Raw genomic sequence first — 20529 nt, forward strand, 5'->3', positions numbered from 1 at the left:
TGGGCTGGAGGGGGTACGGTTCGAGGACCATTGGATCTCATCTCTGTTAATCACAGATGATGTTGTTCTGTTGGCTTCATCGAACATGGGACTTCAGGATGCACTTTGGCAGTTTGCTGCCGAATGTGATGCGGCTTGGATTATAATCAGCACCCTCAAGGCCACGAAGCTCCACCGGAAAAAGGTGGTTTGCCATCTCCAGGTTGATCTTACCCCAGGTGGAGTTCAAATATCTTGGGGTTTTGTTCACGAATGAGGGAAGGATGGAGCGTGAGATTGACAGGCGGATTGGTGCAGCGGCAGCAGTAATGTGGTCGATGTACCGGTCCGTTGTGGTAAAAAAGGAGCTGAGCTGAAATGCAAAGCTTTCGATTTACCGGTCAACCTACGTTCCTACTCTCACCTATGGTCATGAGCTTTGGGTCATAACCGAAAGCACAAGATCTTGGATCCAAGCGCCCAAAATAAGTTTCCCTCGCAGGGTGGCAGGCCACACCCATATAGATAGGGTGAGGAGCTATGTCACCCGGGAGGAGCTCAGAGTAGAGCCGCTGCTCCTCCACATTGAGAGAAGTCAACTGAGGTGGCTCGGGCATCTGTTTCGGATGTCTCCTGGATGCCTACCTAGCGAGGTGTTCCAGGCAGAAAAACTAGTCTGAGGTTCTCTCCTAAGACTAATGCTCCGTGACCCAGCCCCGAAAAAGCAGTTGAAAATTAATGAATTAATGAATTAATTTATTAATTTATTTATTTTTTTATTTATTTATTAAACTGTAATATTTTTATGGTAATGTTGTAAATCTATTTTAAAAATATTTAAATGTGTAATTTTTTTCCTGGCTTAGAAAAGCTGTGATTCCTTTTTTTTTTTTTTTTTTTTTTAACATCATTACGCCAATGTTCGGTGTCTTATGATACTTCATAAAAAGTTTTTTATTTTAATTTGGTGCCCAAGCAAACCTTCTTATGACTGTTGTCAATGATGAAAACCATTGTGCTGTTTAGTAGTTTTGGTGCGTGGTACAACCAAAATTCTGTTTAAAGGTATCATTTTGTTATCAGGAGTCATTTTATTTGACAATAGTCATCCATTTCACAATATAGTTTTTGAATAGGTAGTTGATTTAGAAAATAAAAGGGTTCTATTAAATACTTAAAAAAATTTAAATCATTTTTCTTTTATTTGGACCGTTAATTATAGTAATGAATATATATAACAATATTGGATTATACAGAAATTTTTATACTGTGATGCCAATATCTTTTGGATCTGTGTGTTTTTTGTGCAGTGTTATATAAAGAGTAAGATTTGGAATCTTTATTTTCCCAAAAAAGATTATTAGAGCAGATACTGAATTTAGCTCTGTGTGACTGGTGTCACAGTTAATAAATAAATAAATAATTAATTCCTCGCATATTCTGACCAATAAATCAAAGCAGACTAAGGATTTTATGAGATCCTCATGTTATTTGTGCATTTTTCACTAATTTTCCTAGTCTTCGGGTAATTAGTTGTGTTACCAGGCAGGCATTAGGACCAGAGGGAGGCTGTTCAGCAGGGGCTGTAGCGCAACACATTTGACTGTTTAATTTGCTGAGGGATATTGTACACGGAGTTATTCTGTATTCAGTATTATAAATCACAGGTTAAAGTTCAGATTTCTGATGTGATATTCTATGAACGCTTTAGTTTTAAAAAATCTGTTACAGTCGAGAAAATATTTGAGAAGTAACGATATATACCATATTATAACACCCAGTCCTAGTAGAAATCATGGTACATTTTTTGAGGGTTCTTAGAAGAATAAAAAATTTTTTTAGTAATGTCCCAAATGTCTTCCATCACATTTGATAAATAGACTGCATCCATGCTAAAAGTAATTATAAAGTAAAAGTAATAAAAGTGTTTCTTTAAATTTTGATTTGTGCCTATTAGAAAGCTGAGGGTGTGCCATCGGTAGAGGATTCAACATCAGAGGTCACAGAATTACGAAAGGTCAAGATCCAAAGTTTTTATTATATTCCTTAAAGTCTTCATAATAACATTGTGTACCTTTTTTTTTTTTGAACGGAGATCATTAAAGTGTTTGATGTGTGGTTGCAGGAGGTAGAGGGGCTGAAAGCTCAGCTGCAGAGCCAGACTGCGGAGATCACACAACTGCAGAATGAAAGACAGGAGCTTCTCCGAGGATCTGAGCCCACAGTACGTGTGTTGCACTCATTGATCTTCCCAGAAAGAACAGTCCAGTTCACTGTAGTCTCGGCCTCACGTGGCCCACCCTACAGACCACCTGTGAACCATCTGGTTGTAAAATCACAAAACAGCTGATTTATTTAGAAGCCAATGAACTTACTCTAATGATTTATTCAAAAAAGGTTATATTCAAACTCACATTAGTGTTGCTCTCAGACAAGCCAATATTCTACTCTTTCTTTGGTTTAGAACTACTTTTTAATGGCTTAATGTCTACAATTGCTATGTTTCCATCCAAAAATGTGAATTACCTTTATGCGCAAAACTGGAATATTGCATAAAAGATGTAAGAATAAATCAGCGTTTCCATTCAATGAGTCAAAGAGAACAAAATCATCACTTTCTAATTAACTGTTGCCAAATATCAACAGTAAAAACTGATATTGCTGTGGTAAGAGAAACTTTTTAAAATCTTTTCCTTATTTAATAAATTACTTACTCAGAAAATGATGCCGGCATGCAATGAATGAGTGGTGACGTTTGAAGGCGTGAGACACAAAGCACAGATGCTCTTGATTCTGGAGGTATTTAATATTATAGTAACACTAATACTGAGATGGTTACACCGTTTTAGAATGACCAAAATAACACTTGCGATGTTTTACAGTGTGCTCAGCCTTTTCCAGAATGCGCATAAAAATAGGTGGATGGAAATGTAGCTAATGTAATGCTCTATATTAAAGGCACTATGTCATTTTAACCTCTAAAGGGCACACGTTCACAACAAACAAAGGTGAATTTTGATGACACCTTGAGTGTGTGAAGTCATGGGGAGTTGTTGTCTTGCATCCTATAGGACAGTTAAAAAAAATCATGTTTATATTTAAAACTTAATATCATGGTAGAATGAAGCAGATTAAAGGCTCGTTTATACTTCTGCGTCAAGTGATCGGCTTGACCCATGGCATCTGTCTTGCACGTAGTCGTACATTTATACTTCTGCGTGCTGTTTGTGTTGCTCTGCAATACTTCCAAAACGCTAGGGGGCAGTAGGTTTTTATGCTCCTCTGTGTCGAGTGTCTTCACTGGTGTTGTTTTTTTGTGAACGCTAACGAAGTAACTTAAACTCAACTCATTTAGCAGCGGGAACCGGCGGACGTGCAGCAACTTTAACCATAAGGTAAACACAAAACAAAAGTTTCCATCTGGAGCTTCTTCACTTGATTTGACACTTGTAAACAAACACTCTATCGGGCTTGCAGCTCTCAGCACCGCCCGCGCTCGTCACTGCTACCAAGCCGACTAATCACAGACCTTGCAAGGGGCTGTGACGGCCCAAAGGCTGCACCGGACCGTACATGTGCACTTGATGCAGAAGTTTAAATCAGCCTTGAAATCTGAAATTTTTAAATGCGTATCTGAAAAGTTCCTCACAAGTCAATTCAAGCAGTGATGTTTTTTTTTTCTTTTCTCTTTTCAAAAAAGAAAAAGAAAGGGGAAATATTGTTTATCCATGGCACAGTTGGCGTCTCGTTTAATGAAAAAGCTGAGTGGGATTATCCCGAAACAACATTTTTTTTTTTACAATAAATCAGTGGCAATTTGGTACTTTGCATGTGATAAGGCAGTAACATGACAAAGTTTTTGTACATGAAGTACTGTCAGTTTCTATTCAGGCTTCAAATTATGAACACGGAAAAGGTGTGCGCCATACATTCAAAATCACATACAGCATATGTTATAGCACTGATTCTCCATCCTCTGCCACATTCTGCCTTAATATTACGTACTTAGTTTGTCATAAAGTGCTGCATTATAAATTTTGGCTTTCACGGTGTACGGTGGCTCTGAAATGTCAGAACACCTCTCCAAACACTTCGTACAGATGCGATTTTTATTTTTTAACATGTGAAAATTTCTAATGAAAGGTTTAGACTCAGCATGCAATGAATTTCAGGCTAAAAGCTGTTGAGTTGATGATTATAATTGGGTCATGATTATGCGGGAAAGAAGCAGAGCTGTTTTATCCTACTAAAATCATTGTAAGCTTCTGTTAATAATAAAATAATAACAACTAAAATGCACAGCATATTAAAGCTTCCTTGGTGTTTTGCAGTTTCTATAAATCCAAACAGGAAATCAAGCATGTATGATGTCATTAGCATGGTTACACAGGACACGGTCTGTGTCACTAGTTTACCCTCTCAGGCTCAAATTAAGTTTTAGAAACAGGAAAAATCTGATATTTGGGGAAAATTATCATATGGGGTAGTACAATAGAATCCTGACTTTTTTTTAGAGAGACCTTCACATGCAAGGCATTCTGGGATGTTGCAGATTTGCAACATTGGCCCAGTGTGGTAATTAGACACTGACGACTGAATGTGATATGAACAATAACTTTTTATATACAACTTTTCAAACAATGTAACAAAAAACTTTTCAGTGGCAGAACAACAACAAAAACAATATGGGATCCAAATCCAATATCTCAAATCCTCATTGAGTAGGTCATGTTTCCAAGTCACTTTGTCATGTGGTACTCCAAGAAACAGTTTTTGTCTTTTGTGTCATCTGGTGTGCAAGTGGGGAAACTGTTTGTTGCTAATGGACAACCAAGTCCTGCAGTGGTACTTCTGAGTAAAAAAAAAACTCATCAAATATGTATCTGGAGTAATAAGGTAGTTAATTTTTAACTGTTGCAAATCTGCAACGCGTGCCCTGAGAAAAGAGTTTATTTCTCTGGATTTGAACATTACAGATTTAAAACATTTGGGACAATGTAAGTACACAAGCCAGCAAAAATATATAAAACACAGTTCTAGTGTTTTTTAGATAATTTAATCTTTATTTAAAGTCATACATTTTGTGTCTTTAATACTCAGTCTTAACTGTAAAATCAGCTAGACACTTGTGTGATAGTACTTAACCGTACAATGTCATAAAAACACAAAAAACCTATACTGCGATGTACGTCTTTTTCATAAGTTGTATGCTTGACTTGATTTATACTTTATTTAAACAGGTTAATCATGCAGTGAATGTTTTTGGAATGTCTAGATGTGTTTGGAATTTTTTTTTTTTTTTTTTGGTAAGCAATTACAAAAATGACAAAAACCTCTTACACACCCATCATTGGAATGTCAGCTATATTGTTCCCAATCTGCACACAAGAACTATTCTGAATCAGAAAGAGATTGATTGCCAAGTATATTTACTTGCACAAGAAATTTGCTGACAAACTGTTAATTAAATAAAAAATGAAGATACTTGAAATAAGAAGAGTAAATTAGGCATATGTGTACATAAATAAAATAGGTTTGTAAATGCAGGTGTGCTGTATGCATAATAGTATAGGATATTATTAAAAGGGAATGAAGGCAGTGTATTAATTATTAATAATGTAATGTAATTCATATAAAATTGCACTGTGGGGAATAATAGATGATTTATATTATTAAATAAATTATACTCAATATTTACTTTCTAAAAATGTGTAAATCGAAATCTTTTTATTTCTTACAGAAATAGCAGTATAGAAATCTTCAAGATTTAAAAGATTTAGCAGCGTTTACTTGAGCCCTTCCCGAATACAAATATGAATGTGATCTGAATACGAGTGATCTTTCTTTTAGGTTGCGGTCCCAGCAGAAGAAAGCGTCTATAAAGAGAAGATTGCAGAGTTGGAGAGCAGACTGTCTGCTCAGACAACAGAGAACCAGAAGCTCAAGGTGAACATCATTCACTTTCTTACTGATTTCTGTTACATAATTTACCTTTAAACCACGCTCTGTGTTTTCTCTCTCCCCCTTGCTGTCTTTCAGGGTGAAGTTAAAACTCTTCTGGAGAGTAAAGAATCGATGGAGAAAGACCTTGCTTCGGCCACAAGCACATCCGCCATCTTGCAGGCAGAGAAAAACAAGTTACAGCAGGAGGTGCAGGAGTCCAAAAAAGAACAAGATGATCTTCTCATGCTCCTTGCTGACCAGGACCAGAAGATTTTGAACCTCAAACAGAGACTCAAAGACTTGGGAGAGCCGGTACATTTGCTTTGTGACTCTTCAGAGTATAATTTTACTCACAACATCAAACCCCCTAGTTTTTCATGTTTTTTTTGCTATTGCTTAATCCAATGCAAAATCAACAAAAAGTCGCAATTTTTTTTTTATCCTACAAAATTCTTAATTTAACCACAACATAATCTCAAAAAATGTAAATATAATCACATAAAACATCCAATTCCAAACCATATAATTAGAGGAGTTAATCTACGATGGTCTCATGGTTTGGTGCAGTTACTATTATCATGCCATCGATTCGGTTCAATTCGATATCTCAGTGCATCATGGTGCATTGACGATATGCTGAACTGATATCCGATGCCAAATTGTCGTGTCTGCATCACGGTGCACCGAAGAATTAATTTTGACTCCTCTACATATAATCAAATTATATTTATTTCAGTTTGCAATTATTTGTTTTACATGACTTAGCATACTGAGCATATTGATGTATTTGATTGTCTCGAAACATTATGTCTCACCTGCGCTCTCACAATCTAAACATCACATGGAGGTGGTTGGGTGGGAGTGGAATTGTTTTGCAGCCTGTGCAGTGAGTGAGTGATTTACATGTGAAGTCAATGCAAAGATGCGATTAGACATCCTGTGGTGCAAATCAAATGAATAACATAGCGAGAATTGGGCGTATTTTGCGTTTAACGAGTTTCAGACTGCAAAAGAAAGTGGGAGCAAACATCTAAGAGACAGAGCAATGGAACAAACAGAACAGCAAGCAGCTTCAGGGTGTCCACGGGGTCTTAAAAAGTATTAAAAGCTGATAAATCATTTATGAGAAAATTAAGGCCCTTAAAAGGTTTTAAAACGCTTTTTAAATTTTTTTTCAAGCGTTGTCCAAAGTGTTTGACTCCAATAAAGCATAAATATATTTATTTTCCTCCTAATGTTAACAACGGCATGCTCAGTCCACACAATTGGTTCAGGCTGGGGCGCGTCCAGCCATGCTCCTCCATCCGCGTGATGTCACGTAATTTGCGACAAACGAGGGAAGGTGATGTGACACTCTCCACATGTAGTGAAACCATAGAGCGAAACAGACGGCAAAATAGGAAAGTGTGTACTCCTGGTTGGAGAAAGACAAGGTATACCCAGTGGCTGAAGCCTGTCGCTGAAAACAACCGCATAATTTATTCTTTCAAGCTTTGTTTCTTCCAATCTTATCTGAGTTTTGTTGCATGGTTGTGCTCCATTAATTTATTTAACTAAAACTGTTTATTAAGTTAAAGGTTTGCTACTGATAAGAACTTGAAGTGGTGATGAGGTCTTAAATATTCTGAGAAGGTCTTTAAAAAGTCCTAAAAGGTATTGAAATTCCTGCATATACTCTGAGCTTACAATGATGGAGATTGGTTCAAGAATGACGGCCACTGAATGTGACTGAATTGAAGAACAGTTTTCTTTACATGTATGGCTGGTAGTCTATTATGATGTGCATCAAATCAATAAATGATTTAGCTGAACTCTTTTCCTGCCGTTGACAAGAGAAAACACTTGCTTGCCATTCACAGGTTTTTACGGCAATCTGTGTTTTAGGTGTATTACTGTAAAAGAAGCCCTAACGGATTTTGTTAATGTGAATTTTTATATTTATATATATTTTTAATCAAAAAATTGTCCGCATATGTCTGGAAATTACCACCACAAAATCAGTAATGTTTATCGTGAAAAATCGCACAAAAAAATATGAAAAACTAGGGGGTCTATATTCATATAATGCTGTATTTTGAAAATAACCTTACTATATGTATTAGGTTTTGACATTATTTTGTCCTGCTTGCAGATTGAAGATGAGGATGAACTGGATTCAAGAGACCAGTTTGAGGATGACGATGAAGAAGAGGAGGAAGAAGAGTGTGATGAATAATAAAAAAAAAGGATTAAATTCATAGTGGAAGTGAATGACTGCTAATGTTAACATGTCACTTACACAAATAGAGAGAAAAGGTCTTGGACAGTAGAACTGATCTTCTGATTTTTAGAAGAATAACATTTTTCTTTCATTTCTTCAGACCTGTATTTTAATTTTTAGAGAGGATTACATTTTGCCAGCATGGTGAACTGGACCCGTTTCATTTCAAAGAAGCGCAAGTGTTTGTTCAGATAATAAACACAAGTGAATACTTTATTTTTGATCCACATTCCCAAAGCTTATGTCCTGGTCGCACGCAATAGAAGATTCTGAAGAGATCTTTGCACTAATGATGGAGAGGAGACAATAAAGAGAAGATCCCATGGAAAAAGATTAGTCTGTGTTTCTGTACTGCTTAAAAACTGGTGGGAGTGTTATGAATGGATCGGCGAATGGATTGTACAAGACATGCCTTCTCTGCTCAGGTGCACAGTGAGCTCTGTGTAACATCTCATTCAAGTTATGTCCACTTCCTCTTTTGCGTTAGATTGCTGCCTGGTCACACAGCTGTTAAATATTTATTGTTCTTTCAGCGGTTCCTCCACGTTTGTAGCTTTCAGAATTGTTCCGCTATTATCATCATCATCATTCACTCAAAAGTCACAAACACATTCAACCTACGTTGTATTGAGTTGTGCTCACATCTGCCACCTTGTTTTCCCATGTGCTGCTCTTCAACATGACACTGCTGAAGTCCCGCTGAATGCTGGGATTGTACACCTTCAGGTTCCTCTAAAACTGGAGAGCTTTTTTTGGCATAGTTTGATTTAGCCATTGGATAATTTATGGATGAGCCTCACAATAAACTATATAAATACTTGACTGTGATGTTTTGCTCTTAAACGTCTGTTATAATTCTATTACAGTGGGTATTGTTGTTACATATACAGCCAAATCTGACAATTAACAAAAACTTCTAACCTTTAACACCCATAACATATTTCATACTTCATATTAAGTTTGAGGACTTGCACAATAAATAAATTAGGTATTTTCAGAAAGATGTATTGTATTTCTTTAAAGATGTTCTCTTTTTTTCAGCAATGTCTTAATATCTTGTGAATGTCAAAACTGAATAAGAGAGCGGGACTAACAGAGCACCAACTGCATGTGTGCATGTTGTGACTCAACATTTACACATTGAAACCTGCAAATAAATTTGGTGTTGTTATTTTTAATGGCCCTTTAAAGAACAGTTGCTAATGTGCACACGGTTGTTACTAGAAGGTATATATATTTATATTAAGTTAATATTATATTATTAAAGCAACCACTAACTGTATTTTATTAATCTTTACCTCCATCCCAACCTAAAAACAGTAATTGTACAGTGTAAAAAAAATGCTATATTAACATGCCTATGTGTTCAAAAGGCTTCTGGAACATTCTCTTGCTGACTGATATGCAAGTGCATCGTCACTTTAATGGGCGGGACTTGGAGAAGGAAGAGAAGCAGGTGTGCAGAGCAGACAAAGAGCCCGAACTGAAATCACTGCAAAGTTAAAGTTATCTGCTTTTCTGCTCACGTTGCATGCAGATTAACACAAGTTATCATCAGTAAATGTTCGACTGAGAAATGGAGTCTGAGTGAATTTCTTATAGATGACAGTAAACAGTTCTGACCGACTGTCTGCAGGGATTCAGATACACCCGAATCAGTGTTAAATTAAAACCTCAGTTACAAAGTGGTCCTTCGAGCCGGATGCTGAATAAATAGCAAGAGCCTCCAGCTGTTCGCCCCAGAAGACATATAAAGCCTCCTGCATATCTAGCAGACTTCCAAGTACGTATGACTGGATCTGAGAGGGGATGCCAGCAACTTACATATTCAAGTGATGAAGAAGTTAATGCAGAATATGCTCTATTGTCTACTGAACGTGAGTCTCATGCCTCCACACCTATAAGTCAACGTTCACCAACCAGTGATCTGGTGCTACAGGATGAATGGCAAAGTACACAGGGAGTGTTACAGAGAGAAGAGGATGAACAGTATCATCAGTCGCAGCAGTCAGCCTGGGAGGAGATGCAACAAGAGAATGATGAGCTTCGTAGCTGCATCCGACACATGCTAGAGGTTTTAAGTGCATTAAGGGGTCTTAAAGAGGAGAATAGTGTAATGAAGCAAGAGATCCAGCAGCTAGCCTCAAACGTAGCCATTCAGCATAAGCCAGTCGCTCGGTTACCAGCTCTAACAGTTCATAGCCAGCCTCTGTCCCCCACACAAAGCAACGATTTCCCCCAGTACCCCTCTGGGCAGATTAAGCAGATAACAGAGCAGATGAGAGATTGCAATGTCTCTCCTATAACCAGTAGAGCAGCCCCAAGCACTGCCAAGGTATCGTACCCCTAATCCAAGACTAGCTCCTCATCTTCAGCCTCATCCACATAGTGAACCCATCCACTACTATGAGCCCAGAGAGAATTATCCCTCACACTCAGACCAACGAGAATCCTACCATATGCAGCATTCAGGGATTGTGCCTCCATCTGCAGTGCCATACTCTCAAGAGAGAACATACCGAGGACCTAAGCCTTCTATTCCGTTCTTATTAACATCGGATCCACGAGAGTTTTCAAGGTTGAGCATGGCTTTAGAGAATCTCCTACCCAGTGATGCATCTGAACGTTTCCGATATCAAATCCTCACAGATCATCTACAGTTAGAGGAGGCATTGCTGGTAGCAGACTCTTATTGCAACTCAACACACCCTTATACGGACACTATGCAAGCTCTCATTAACTTGTATGGTCAGCCACACAAGCTGGTCCTGCAGAACATCGCTTAGTCATGGATGGCCCCAATATCAGAACTGGAGATGTTGAAGCATTCAAGCTGTTTGCACTTCGAGTGCGTTCTCTGGTGAGCATGCTAGAACAGCTGGGTCCTGAAGGTAATGTTGAACTGAACTGTGGGTCACGTTTCAAGACTGCAAAGCAAACTCCCTCATGAGCTGAGAACTAGTTTCAAGAAATATATACAGCCTATGAGAGTAGCCATACCAACCCTCATCGATTTCTCTAACTGGCTAGAGTATGAGCTACAAGTTCAGGATGATGGCGCCAAAACTTCAGGTTTCACACCAGGCCCCAGCAACAAGAAAAGGCTGGAGTATCGTAATCCTAAGGCTGCCAGGAAACCCACAACCATCCTGCTAGGCACAGAGAAACCCATGAGTGGGAGAATAAGCCAACCACAAGCCTCAGAGGTGACACCTAAATCTGCCAGGTTTAAAGGACGGTTAAGTGCATATTGCCCCTACTGTGACAATACCAATCACTTCTTGAATGGGTGTGCTAATTTCAAAGACCTTACCAAAGAGCAGAAAGAGTCCTGGATTCGGAAAAACAATCGATGTTGGTGTTGCGGACGCAGCCATCATGCCTCAAAATGCACCCTGAAATCCCCCTGTAAGACTTGCAACAGGAGACACCTATGCATATTGCATGACGTAAATGAACGAACTGTAGATTTCACTGAAACAGCCACTAAAGAGAACTCCTGTCTAGTTAACACCACCAAGGATGTCCTATATGTTGACCGCCCAGTTTATAGCCGTAAAGTACTTCTGAAGGTGAGCAAAGTCATCATTACCAATGGAGACAAATCCATTGAGGCATATGCTGTTTTGGACGACGGGTCGGAGAGGACCATCCTGCTCCATACCGCAGCACAGGAATTAAATCTGAAAGGGCAGCCAGAGGACCTAATACTGCGGACGGTGAGGCAGGACCAACAGGTTCTTCACGGGGCGGCAGTCTCATTCACAGTGTCCCCTGTCAGTAACAAACACAAAAAATTCTCCATTCAAGGTGCTTTTACAGCAGAAAGACTTGGACTGGCCAAACAATCTCACCCCGTTGCTTCCCTCCAAAAGAGGTACTGCCATTTAGCAGGGCTACCCTTGCAGCAAATAGACAGAGTACAGCCTGTACTGCTCATTGGCTCAGAATGTCCACACTTGGTGACCCCAATTTAGCCTGTTCATCTAGGCCCTCCAGGTGGACCCGCTGCTGTACGAACTTGACTAGGCTGGACACTACAAGGCCCAACACACGAGATTAAGCATGGTCGCAATACTCAAGTCAAAACTTGATCATGAGGCCATCAGACTCCTACAAGAGAAAACTGTAAGAGTTAATGTGGATGGAATTATGCGATATGCAACACCACTGCTGCGTGTACAACATATGCCGACTCTGCACATGCCTAAAGAAGCTGTACTGCCACAGCTCAGAAGCATTGAACGTAAGCTGATGAAAACACCTGATCAGGCATGTGCTTACAAAGCTGAAATTGAGAGACTCAAGAATGCTGGTTATGTGGAGAAACTACAACCAGGTGAAGCTGAGAAATCAGCAGAATCATGGTACATCCCACACCATATGGTCACCCACAATGGCAAGAATCGTGTTGTGTACAATTGCTCATTTCAGTATGAGGGACAAAATTTAAATACGTTGCTACTACCAGGTCCCACTTTGAGCCCCACCTTGCTAGCAGTGTTACTGCGATTCCGTGAACACTCAACAGCTCTGAGTAGCGACATACGAGGGATGTTTCATCAGGTGAGGCTGCTCCCGGAAGACAAATCCTTGCTTCGGTTCTTGTGGAGAGACATTGCTGTAGATCAAGCCCCAGAAGTGTATGAGTGGCAGGTACTTCCCTTTGGGACTACTTGCAGTCCCTGCTGTGCCACATTTGCTCTCCAAAAACACGTACAAGACCACAGTCAACCCGGAGATCAGGTGAGGGAAGTGATCGAAAAGTCATTCTATGTTGACAACTGTCTTTACAGTCTCCCCTCCAAAGATGCAGCCAAAGATCTTGTTGATCAGCTCTGTGCCCTATTGAATGAAGGAGGCTTTGAACTGCGTCAGTGGGCCAGCAATTGTCCAACAGTGGTCGCTCACCTTCCCTGTGATAGAAGATCGAATAACTGTGAGCTCTGGCTTAGTCAGGGACTGCAAGATACCCAGGAATCTACCCTGGGAATGCTCTAACGCTGTCAGTCAGACACTTTGCACTACAAGCAAAGGGAAGTGAACTGTACTAAAGTAACCATGCGCAGCATTTATTCTATCCTGGCCAGCCAATACGATCCCCTTGGCTATATTATCCCCTACACCACAAGAGCAAAATTACTGGTGCAGCGTCTATTGGATAAAAAGCGTGATTGGGACGATCCACAACTGCCTGAAGATCTGCTCGGTTTATGGAATTCATGGGAGAAAGAGTTGTGTGAGCTAGACAAGATAACACTGCCAAGATGCTACTCCAGTCCAGACATAGATGTACCAACTAGCAGACGAGATGTACATGTATTCTGTGACGCGTCGGAGAAGGCTTATGGGTCTGTGGCCTATTTGAGGACAGAAAGCACAGAAGGACAGGTTGAAGTTGCCTTTCTAGCAGCCAGGTCACGTGTTGTTCCCCAAAAGCAACAGTCTATACCTCGCCTTGAACTGTGTGCAGCTCTAAGTGGTGCCCAGCTCTCCAAGGTCTTAGTCACAGAGCTCACATTACCCATCTGTTCCTTAACCCTCTGGTCAGACTCCACGACTGTACTTACCTGGTTATTGTCAAGTTCTTGTCGTTACAAGGTGTTTGTGGGAACACGAATAGCGGAAATTCAAGAACTCACAGCTTCTGCAAGCTGGCGATACCTACGATCAGAGGACAATCCTGCGGATAGTATCACAAGAGGAAAAAAGCTGTGTGACCTAGTCAAATGTAACCAGTGGAATCAAGGCCCCTTATTTCTTAAGTTGCCTGTAGAGACTTGGCCAGAGCAGCCATCCTTGCTTGCTGAAGAGCAGAAGCACGAACTATGGCCAGCTGTGTTTTGTGGAGCAATTACATTCACACCCTTGCCAAATCCACAGCAGTATGAGACAATGACTGAGTTCATAAAAGCGTGTAATCAGCAGCTATACGGGGCGGCCAACATTACATGTGCTGATGAACAAAGAAAACTGGAACAAATTGTTCTTTGTCAAATCCAAACTGATTCCTTCCCTACTGAGATGGCCCAACTAAAGTCCGGGAAACCAGTATCAGGTACAAGCCGATTGGCCTCTCTCTCTCCCGAACTTGACCCTATCACTGGTCTCATTCGGGTAGGTGGTCGTTTAAGACATAGCACAGAAGCAGAGCTGGACTGTATTCACCCCATAGTCCTTGACTCCCACCATCCTGTAACTAAACTCATTATTAAGGATTATGATGAGAAGCTACATCACCCTGAATCACAACGAGTGTTCGCAGAGATGAGGAGAACATATTGGGTGTTACAAGGACGTAAAGCAGTTTGGAGACATCAGCATCAATGTGCAGAGTGTCGTAGATGGAAAGGTAAACAAGAAGTTCCCCTGATGGCAGACTTGCCACTTGCAAGACAACAGCTCTTTAAACCTGCCTTCTTCTCAACAGGGATGGATTGCTTTGGACCTTACCTGATTAAGATTGGACGGAGAAATGAGAAGAGGTGGGGCATAATATTCAAGTGCCTCACGACCAGGGCAGTGTATATAGATCTTTTGACCAGTATAGATTCTGATTCCTTCCTAATGGCCTTAAGACGTTTTATCGCTCGACGAGGAAAGCCATACGAGTTACTAAGTGATCAAGGCACTAACTTCAAAGGTGGAGAACGAGAGTTGAAGGAATCTCTTGGCGCCTTGCACAGCGAGCTCTAAAGTCATCTTGCCTCCCAACAAATTAAGTTTGTCTTCAATCCACTGGGAGCACCCCACTTCGGGGGATGCTGGGAGAGAGAAATACGTTCAATTAAAGCAGCTCTCCAAGTTACACTAGGGGCACAGACTGTGACAGAGGAAGTTTTGAGAACAGTCTTAACTGAGATTGAAGGAGTACTTAACTCAAAACCGCTCAGCTACACATCATCAGACATTTCTGATGTAGATCCAATCACTCCCAACTGCTTCCTCATTGGCCGCAGAGATGCCTTACTGCCCCAGGTAGTGTATCAGGACTCTGGAGTGATGAGCCGACGCCGCTGGAGACACAGCCAGCTGTTAGCCGACCACTTCTGGAGGCATTTTATTAAGTACTACCTGCCCAGTCTCCAAGTTCGGCAGAAATGGAAAGCAGAAAAGGAAAACCTGCAGGTTGGCGAAGTAGTGATGATTGTCGATCCTCAGCTCCCTCGAGCTCTATGGCCAGTGGGGAAAATTGAGCAAGTACATCCAGGAGCTGATGACAGAGTAAGATCAGCCACTGTACAAGTTGGAAGGAAAACATATACCCGACCCGTAGCACGTTTAGTTAAGCTGCCAACCCTTGTTGAAGATTGATCCACTTTAAGGAAAGAACCTTTTGTAAATGTGCAAATTCAATTATTGAATTCGGGGGCGGCTGTTCAAAAGGCTTCTGGAACATTCTCTTGCTGACTGATACGCAAGTGCATCGTCACTTTAATGGGTGAGACTTAGAGAAGGAAGAGAAGCAGGTGTGCAGAGCAGACAAAGAGCCCAAACTGAAATCACTGCAAAGTTAAAGTTATCTGCTTTTCTGCTCACGTTGCATGCAAATTAACACAACTTATCATCAGTAAATGTTCGACTAAGAAATGGAGTCTGAGTGAATTTCTTATAGATGACAGTAAACAGTTCTGACCGACTGTCTGCAGGGATTCAGATACACCCGAATCAGTGTTAAATTAAAACCTCAGTTACACTATGCACACTGGTTTTGTTGTGCTAGAGATTGGTCTTGGTCTCAATTACATTTTACACTTATTCATTTCGCAGATCCTTTTATCCAAAGCATCTTACGAGTTATGTTATGGTCTCGGTTCATGTCTAATTTCTCCCCCAAAAAAGCAACATCACAAGAGCCTGTGAGACATTTTCACAGAAATAAACATGATTGTAAACACACAATAGCCAACAATGTTTTTGTGAAAGTACTTTCAAATAAATCCACAGCAGAATTGTTGTGGTTTTCTGAGCAACACTTTGCTGTGTTTAAAGGATTAGATCATTCATGTTATTATTGTCATTTCAATCCTGTGAGGCTTCTGTTCACCTTTGGGACACAGATTAAGACATTTCAGATGAAATCAGTGAGTTCTCTGACCCTCTAAAGACATAAATTGTCACAAGTAGTTTAACAATATTCATACAAAGATCTACAAACAATTTTGTGCACCAAACTGTAAAAAATTACTGTTCGCCTAAAAAGTATTGTGTCCCATATCAGGGTGCGCATTTTGTATGAGTATATCATATATGGCTATACAAAGTATCTTAATTTGTTTTCCGGTAATTAATGAATGTCTGAAACGATATGATGGGGGTAAGTAATTAATAACAGGTTTTTATTTTTTTTGGGTGAACTAACCCTTAAATTTAAGAATGAATCGGCTGCATTGTAAAAAAAGATGATATTGGTATTCAATGCTATAATAGGTTGAATAGCATTCAGTTGCGTCACTTTAATTTCCTAATGGTAAGTGGAGTGCAATGTTTGTGCACAAAAAAAAAATACATTTTGATATTAGTTATTTAAGTTGATTGCTGGCAGCTCTACAATGTAAAACCTGACAGTGAAAATCACCAAATGAAATAAGTTAGTTTAACATAGAATTTAAAAAAACGCTACTTTGACCTAATGAAAATGAGTTATGGTAACTCATAAACTGATTATATTAAGCAGAACTCAAACCTAATGAGTTGTGAATTGATTAATTATATTTTTGTGTTTGCTTAAATCTAATGTTTGAAGCAATACCAAGCCATTTGAGTAGCTATATAGTTCTAATTGGACTTAATTTGTTCTATTAACTGAACTCGATTTGATAACTGAACTTAAAATGTTTAAGTTACCAATACTCTAAACATTTGCTGATATCAACACAAATAATATATGTGTGTATAACTTAGTATATTCAGTTTATATACTATGTTTAATTAAATATATAATTTATTATGTATAATTTATTATATATTTATTATGTATGTATTATTTATTAAGTTTAATTTATAATTAAACATGGTTGTTAAAGCCATGGTCTATGACAGATCTACTGGATCTATTTTGGGGGCAAGTGGGCTCCTTCTGACATGTATCTATTTACATTATACAGCCAAGAACAAGACTGCCCTCTTCAAATTCACCAGAAATATATTCCAGAGAAAATTGCTTCATCTTTAATCAGTCAATAAATGCAAGAGGACATTACATACTCTGTAAACCCAATTAGTTAACTCAAACTGTTTGAGAAAACATTGCAGAAAACCATTTAAGTTTTTTTTTTTTTTAAATGGCGATCGAGACCGGAAGTAGGGAAAACTTTGTTCCGGTAGAAGAATAAAAGTAACCAATCTTGCAGCGTACGTTTTTGTTCTATTTCCAAAAAGAAACAACCATATTTGTCATTTCATAGCTTTCCCAGCAATTAAACTATTAAGAGGCGTTGGATTTGAGCTATTTGGAGAGATGAGGGGTGGAATTTAGTTAACTGTGAGGAAGGGCAGCACTTTTGTGTGTGCTCTGCATTTAACGGAGGATGAAGTTCGCGTCCATCCACAGTCCGGTCGCAAATTTCTTACACCACAGGCTGTGCCTTCAAAGTTTTCATGGAACAACTATGGAGAGGTTAAATCGCGCCAGACGAGGACTGCGAAAAACACGGTCAGCTATGAGCAGTGGAAGAAATCCGTTGAAATGGAGTGTGTTGATGTGGCACTGCAGGGGCAGGGGCACGATAACAACAGCCACCCTTCTCCGGGTGAGTGCAGCAGCACATTAATACAAAAATTTTAAAAACGCCACCGTCAAGAGTGATATCACAGTAATTAATTGTTAGTTAAACAGAAAGTATATTACATTATATTTAGCAATATGAAATTACTAGCATAGTTATGTCGTGGAGCATTGGTAATGTGTTGCATAAACGTTACTTTACTATTTTAGTAATTCCAGCTAAAATGCGTAACTTACCATTAGTACATTTAACCTTACTTATAACATTTTCGTCATTTCTGCTTTAAACTACCTGAACCACTCATTTCAGGCATTTTAATTAAAGGCATAGTTCAGAATTAAAATCGTCATTATATACTCATGCCCAGTTTTTCCACAAAGGCAAATTTGTAAGAATGTCAGTAATGCATCAATTATAGTAGTAAATCGGATTTAATGTCTATTTGTTTACTGACATTCTTCAAAATACCCAATTCTTCTGTAGTGTTCAGACAAATAAATAAATAAATACAGGCTTGGAAAAACCTGAGGGTGAGTTAATTATGAAATAATTGCCAGATTGGAGTAAACAGTTCATTTAACGTCACATGCAAATATTGCAATGTTGGGGAATATTCACATACACTGATAGGGGACAGCAAAGATATGTAAAGTTGAAAACAAATGTATAATAATTGAATTGAACAGTACAATAATTTAATTAAGTATTTACAGTCATGGTTTATATTGTAAAATTGCACAAAACTGTAATAATAAAATACCAATTTTTTTAGCTTTATGAGAAATGTTCCCCAATAATACATTTTCATGTTTAACATTTACCGTATACACTTTTTAAAAAATTAGGTGCTGTTGATAAGGCACTGGAAAAAAATAAAGGAGCTGGAGGAACTGGTGACAAGCCTTACTATCTCTTGAGCCCTGCTAGATACATGGTGCGTGTCTGATGAAGACTTCAAGTACTTCACGAGGTTTCCAAACAAAAACATCTTTTTTGTTTTTCGGAGATCTATTGAGCTATCAGCATCCTATATTGTGTACTTTTCCAAAGCTAAGAGGATTGGAATTTCAACTGCAGGGGAAAAGGTTGTGATGCCAAGCACAAGATGCAACTCATTGATGAGTTTTTCATGTTTCGCCTGCGTGTTGCTGTTGGTCTTAGAGAGAGAGTTTTGGCTGAAATGTTTAAAGTGAGCACTTCTACAGTGAGTCACATTGTAATAACATGGTCAAACTACTTGTACCTTGTGTTGGGATCAATTAAAATCTGGATGACCCAGGAGCAGGTGCGACGGACAATGCCTGTGAAATTTCAGCGGTACTGCCAAAATGAGAGGATCATTATTGACTGCACAGAGTTAAGATGTGAATGCCCAGAGGCAATTACCCTCGACTTTGAAACTTGCTCAGCCTACAAGTCCCATACCACCTTAAAAGGTTTAATTGGAGTGGCACCCTGTGGTACAATCACATTTGTATCAAAGCTATTTTACTGGCGCTATTTCAGACAAGGAGTTGACCAAGCAGTCAGGAATCTTACTGGAATAAGGGCTTACTGGAGCAAGGTGATGAGGTGATGGCGGATAAAGGCTTCCTCATTGGGAAGTTGTTGGAGGACGTTATTGCAAAATTAACCATCCCCCCTTATAAGCACTTTGATCAGTTTAGCTGTGCGGAAACTGAAAGAACCCAGGCCATTGCCAGACTTTGCATACTTGTTGAACATGCAATCAGACGAGTTAAAGAGTACCACATTTAGGATTCCACTGTTCCCCTTACTTTAGCAGACACTCTCAATCAGATGTGGTCTTGCTGCATGATGGCAAATTATCAGGGTTCTTTAGATCTTGAAGGTGAGATAAAATATTGGAAAGAGTGAAGACTCTGTAATAACAGCCATTAACACTTCCTCCTGCTCACCAGCCAATAACATCGGCCACCAGCACCTCCAACACCTCCTCCTGCTCACCAACCAATAACATCCGCCACAAGCACCTCTAACACCTCCTCCTGCTCACCAGCCAATAACATCGGCCACCAGCACCTCTATCACCTCCTCCTGCTCACCAGTCAATAACATCGGCCACCAGCACCTCTATCACCTCCTCCTGCTCACCAACCAATAACATCCGCCACAAGCACCTCTAACACCTCCTCCTGCTCACCAGCCAATAACATCGGCCACCAGCACCTCTATCACCTCCTCCTGCTCACCAGTCAATAACATCGGCCACCAGCACCTCTATCACCTCCTCCTGCTCACCAGCCAACAACATCGGCCACCAGCACCTCTAACACCTCCTCCTGCTCACCAGCCAATAACATTGGCCACCAGCACCTCTATCACATCCTCCTGCTCACCAGTCAATAACATCGGCCACCAGCACCTCTAACACCTCCTCCTGCTCACCAGCCAATAACATTGGCCACCAGCACCTCTATCACCTCCTCCTGCTCACCAGCCAACAACATCGGCCACCAGCACCTCTAACACCTCCTCCTTCTCACCAGCCAATAACATCGGCCACCAGCACCTCCAACACCTCCTCCTGCTCACCAGTCAATAACATCGGCCACCAGCACCTCTAACACCTCCTCCTGCTCACCAGCCAATAACATT

At 39.8% G+C, this 20529-nt stretch overlaps 1 protein-coding gene across 3 annotated transcripts in view; it reads left to right on the plus strand.

The window, feature by feature from the left end:
- Positions 1-9010, plus strand: part of uso1 (USO1 vesicle transport factor) — a 49542-nt gene extending 40532 nt beyond the window's left edge. For 2 of the 3 annotated variants that reach the window (XM_087235306.1, XM_087235307.1), the window contains 5 exons: positions 1937-1996; positions 2105-2203; positions 5830-5925; positions 6019-6234; positions 8054-9010. In XM_087235306.1, the coding sequence (XP_087091432.1) occupies positions 1937-1996; positions 2105-2203; positions 5830-5925; positions 6019-6234; positions 8054-8137 (555 nt within the window). In that variant the 3' untranslated portion in view covers positions 8138-9010. The remainder of the gene's footprint in view (positions 1-1936; positions 1997-2104; positions 2204-5829; positions 5926-6018; positions 6235-8053) is intronic. The other variant, NM_200155.1, reaches the window with a different exon arrangement.
- Positions 9011-20529: the final 11519 nt, after the last annotated feature.

Source organism: Danio rerio, chromosome 1, assembly GCF_052040795.2.
Source record: "Danio rerio strain M-AB ecotype USA chromosome 1, GRCz13ab, whole genome shotgun sequence".
NCBI lineage: Eukaryota > Metazoa > Chordata > Actinopteri > Cypriniformes > Danionidae > Danio > Danio rerio.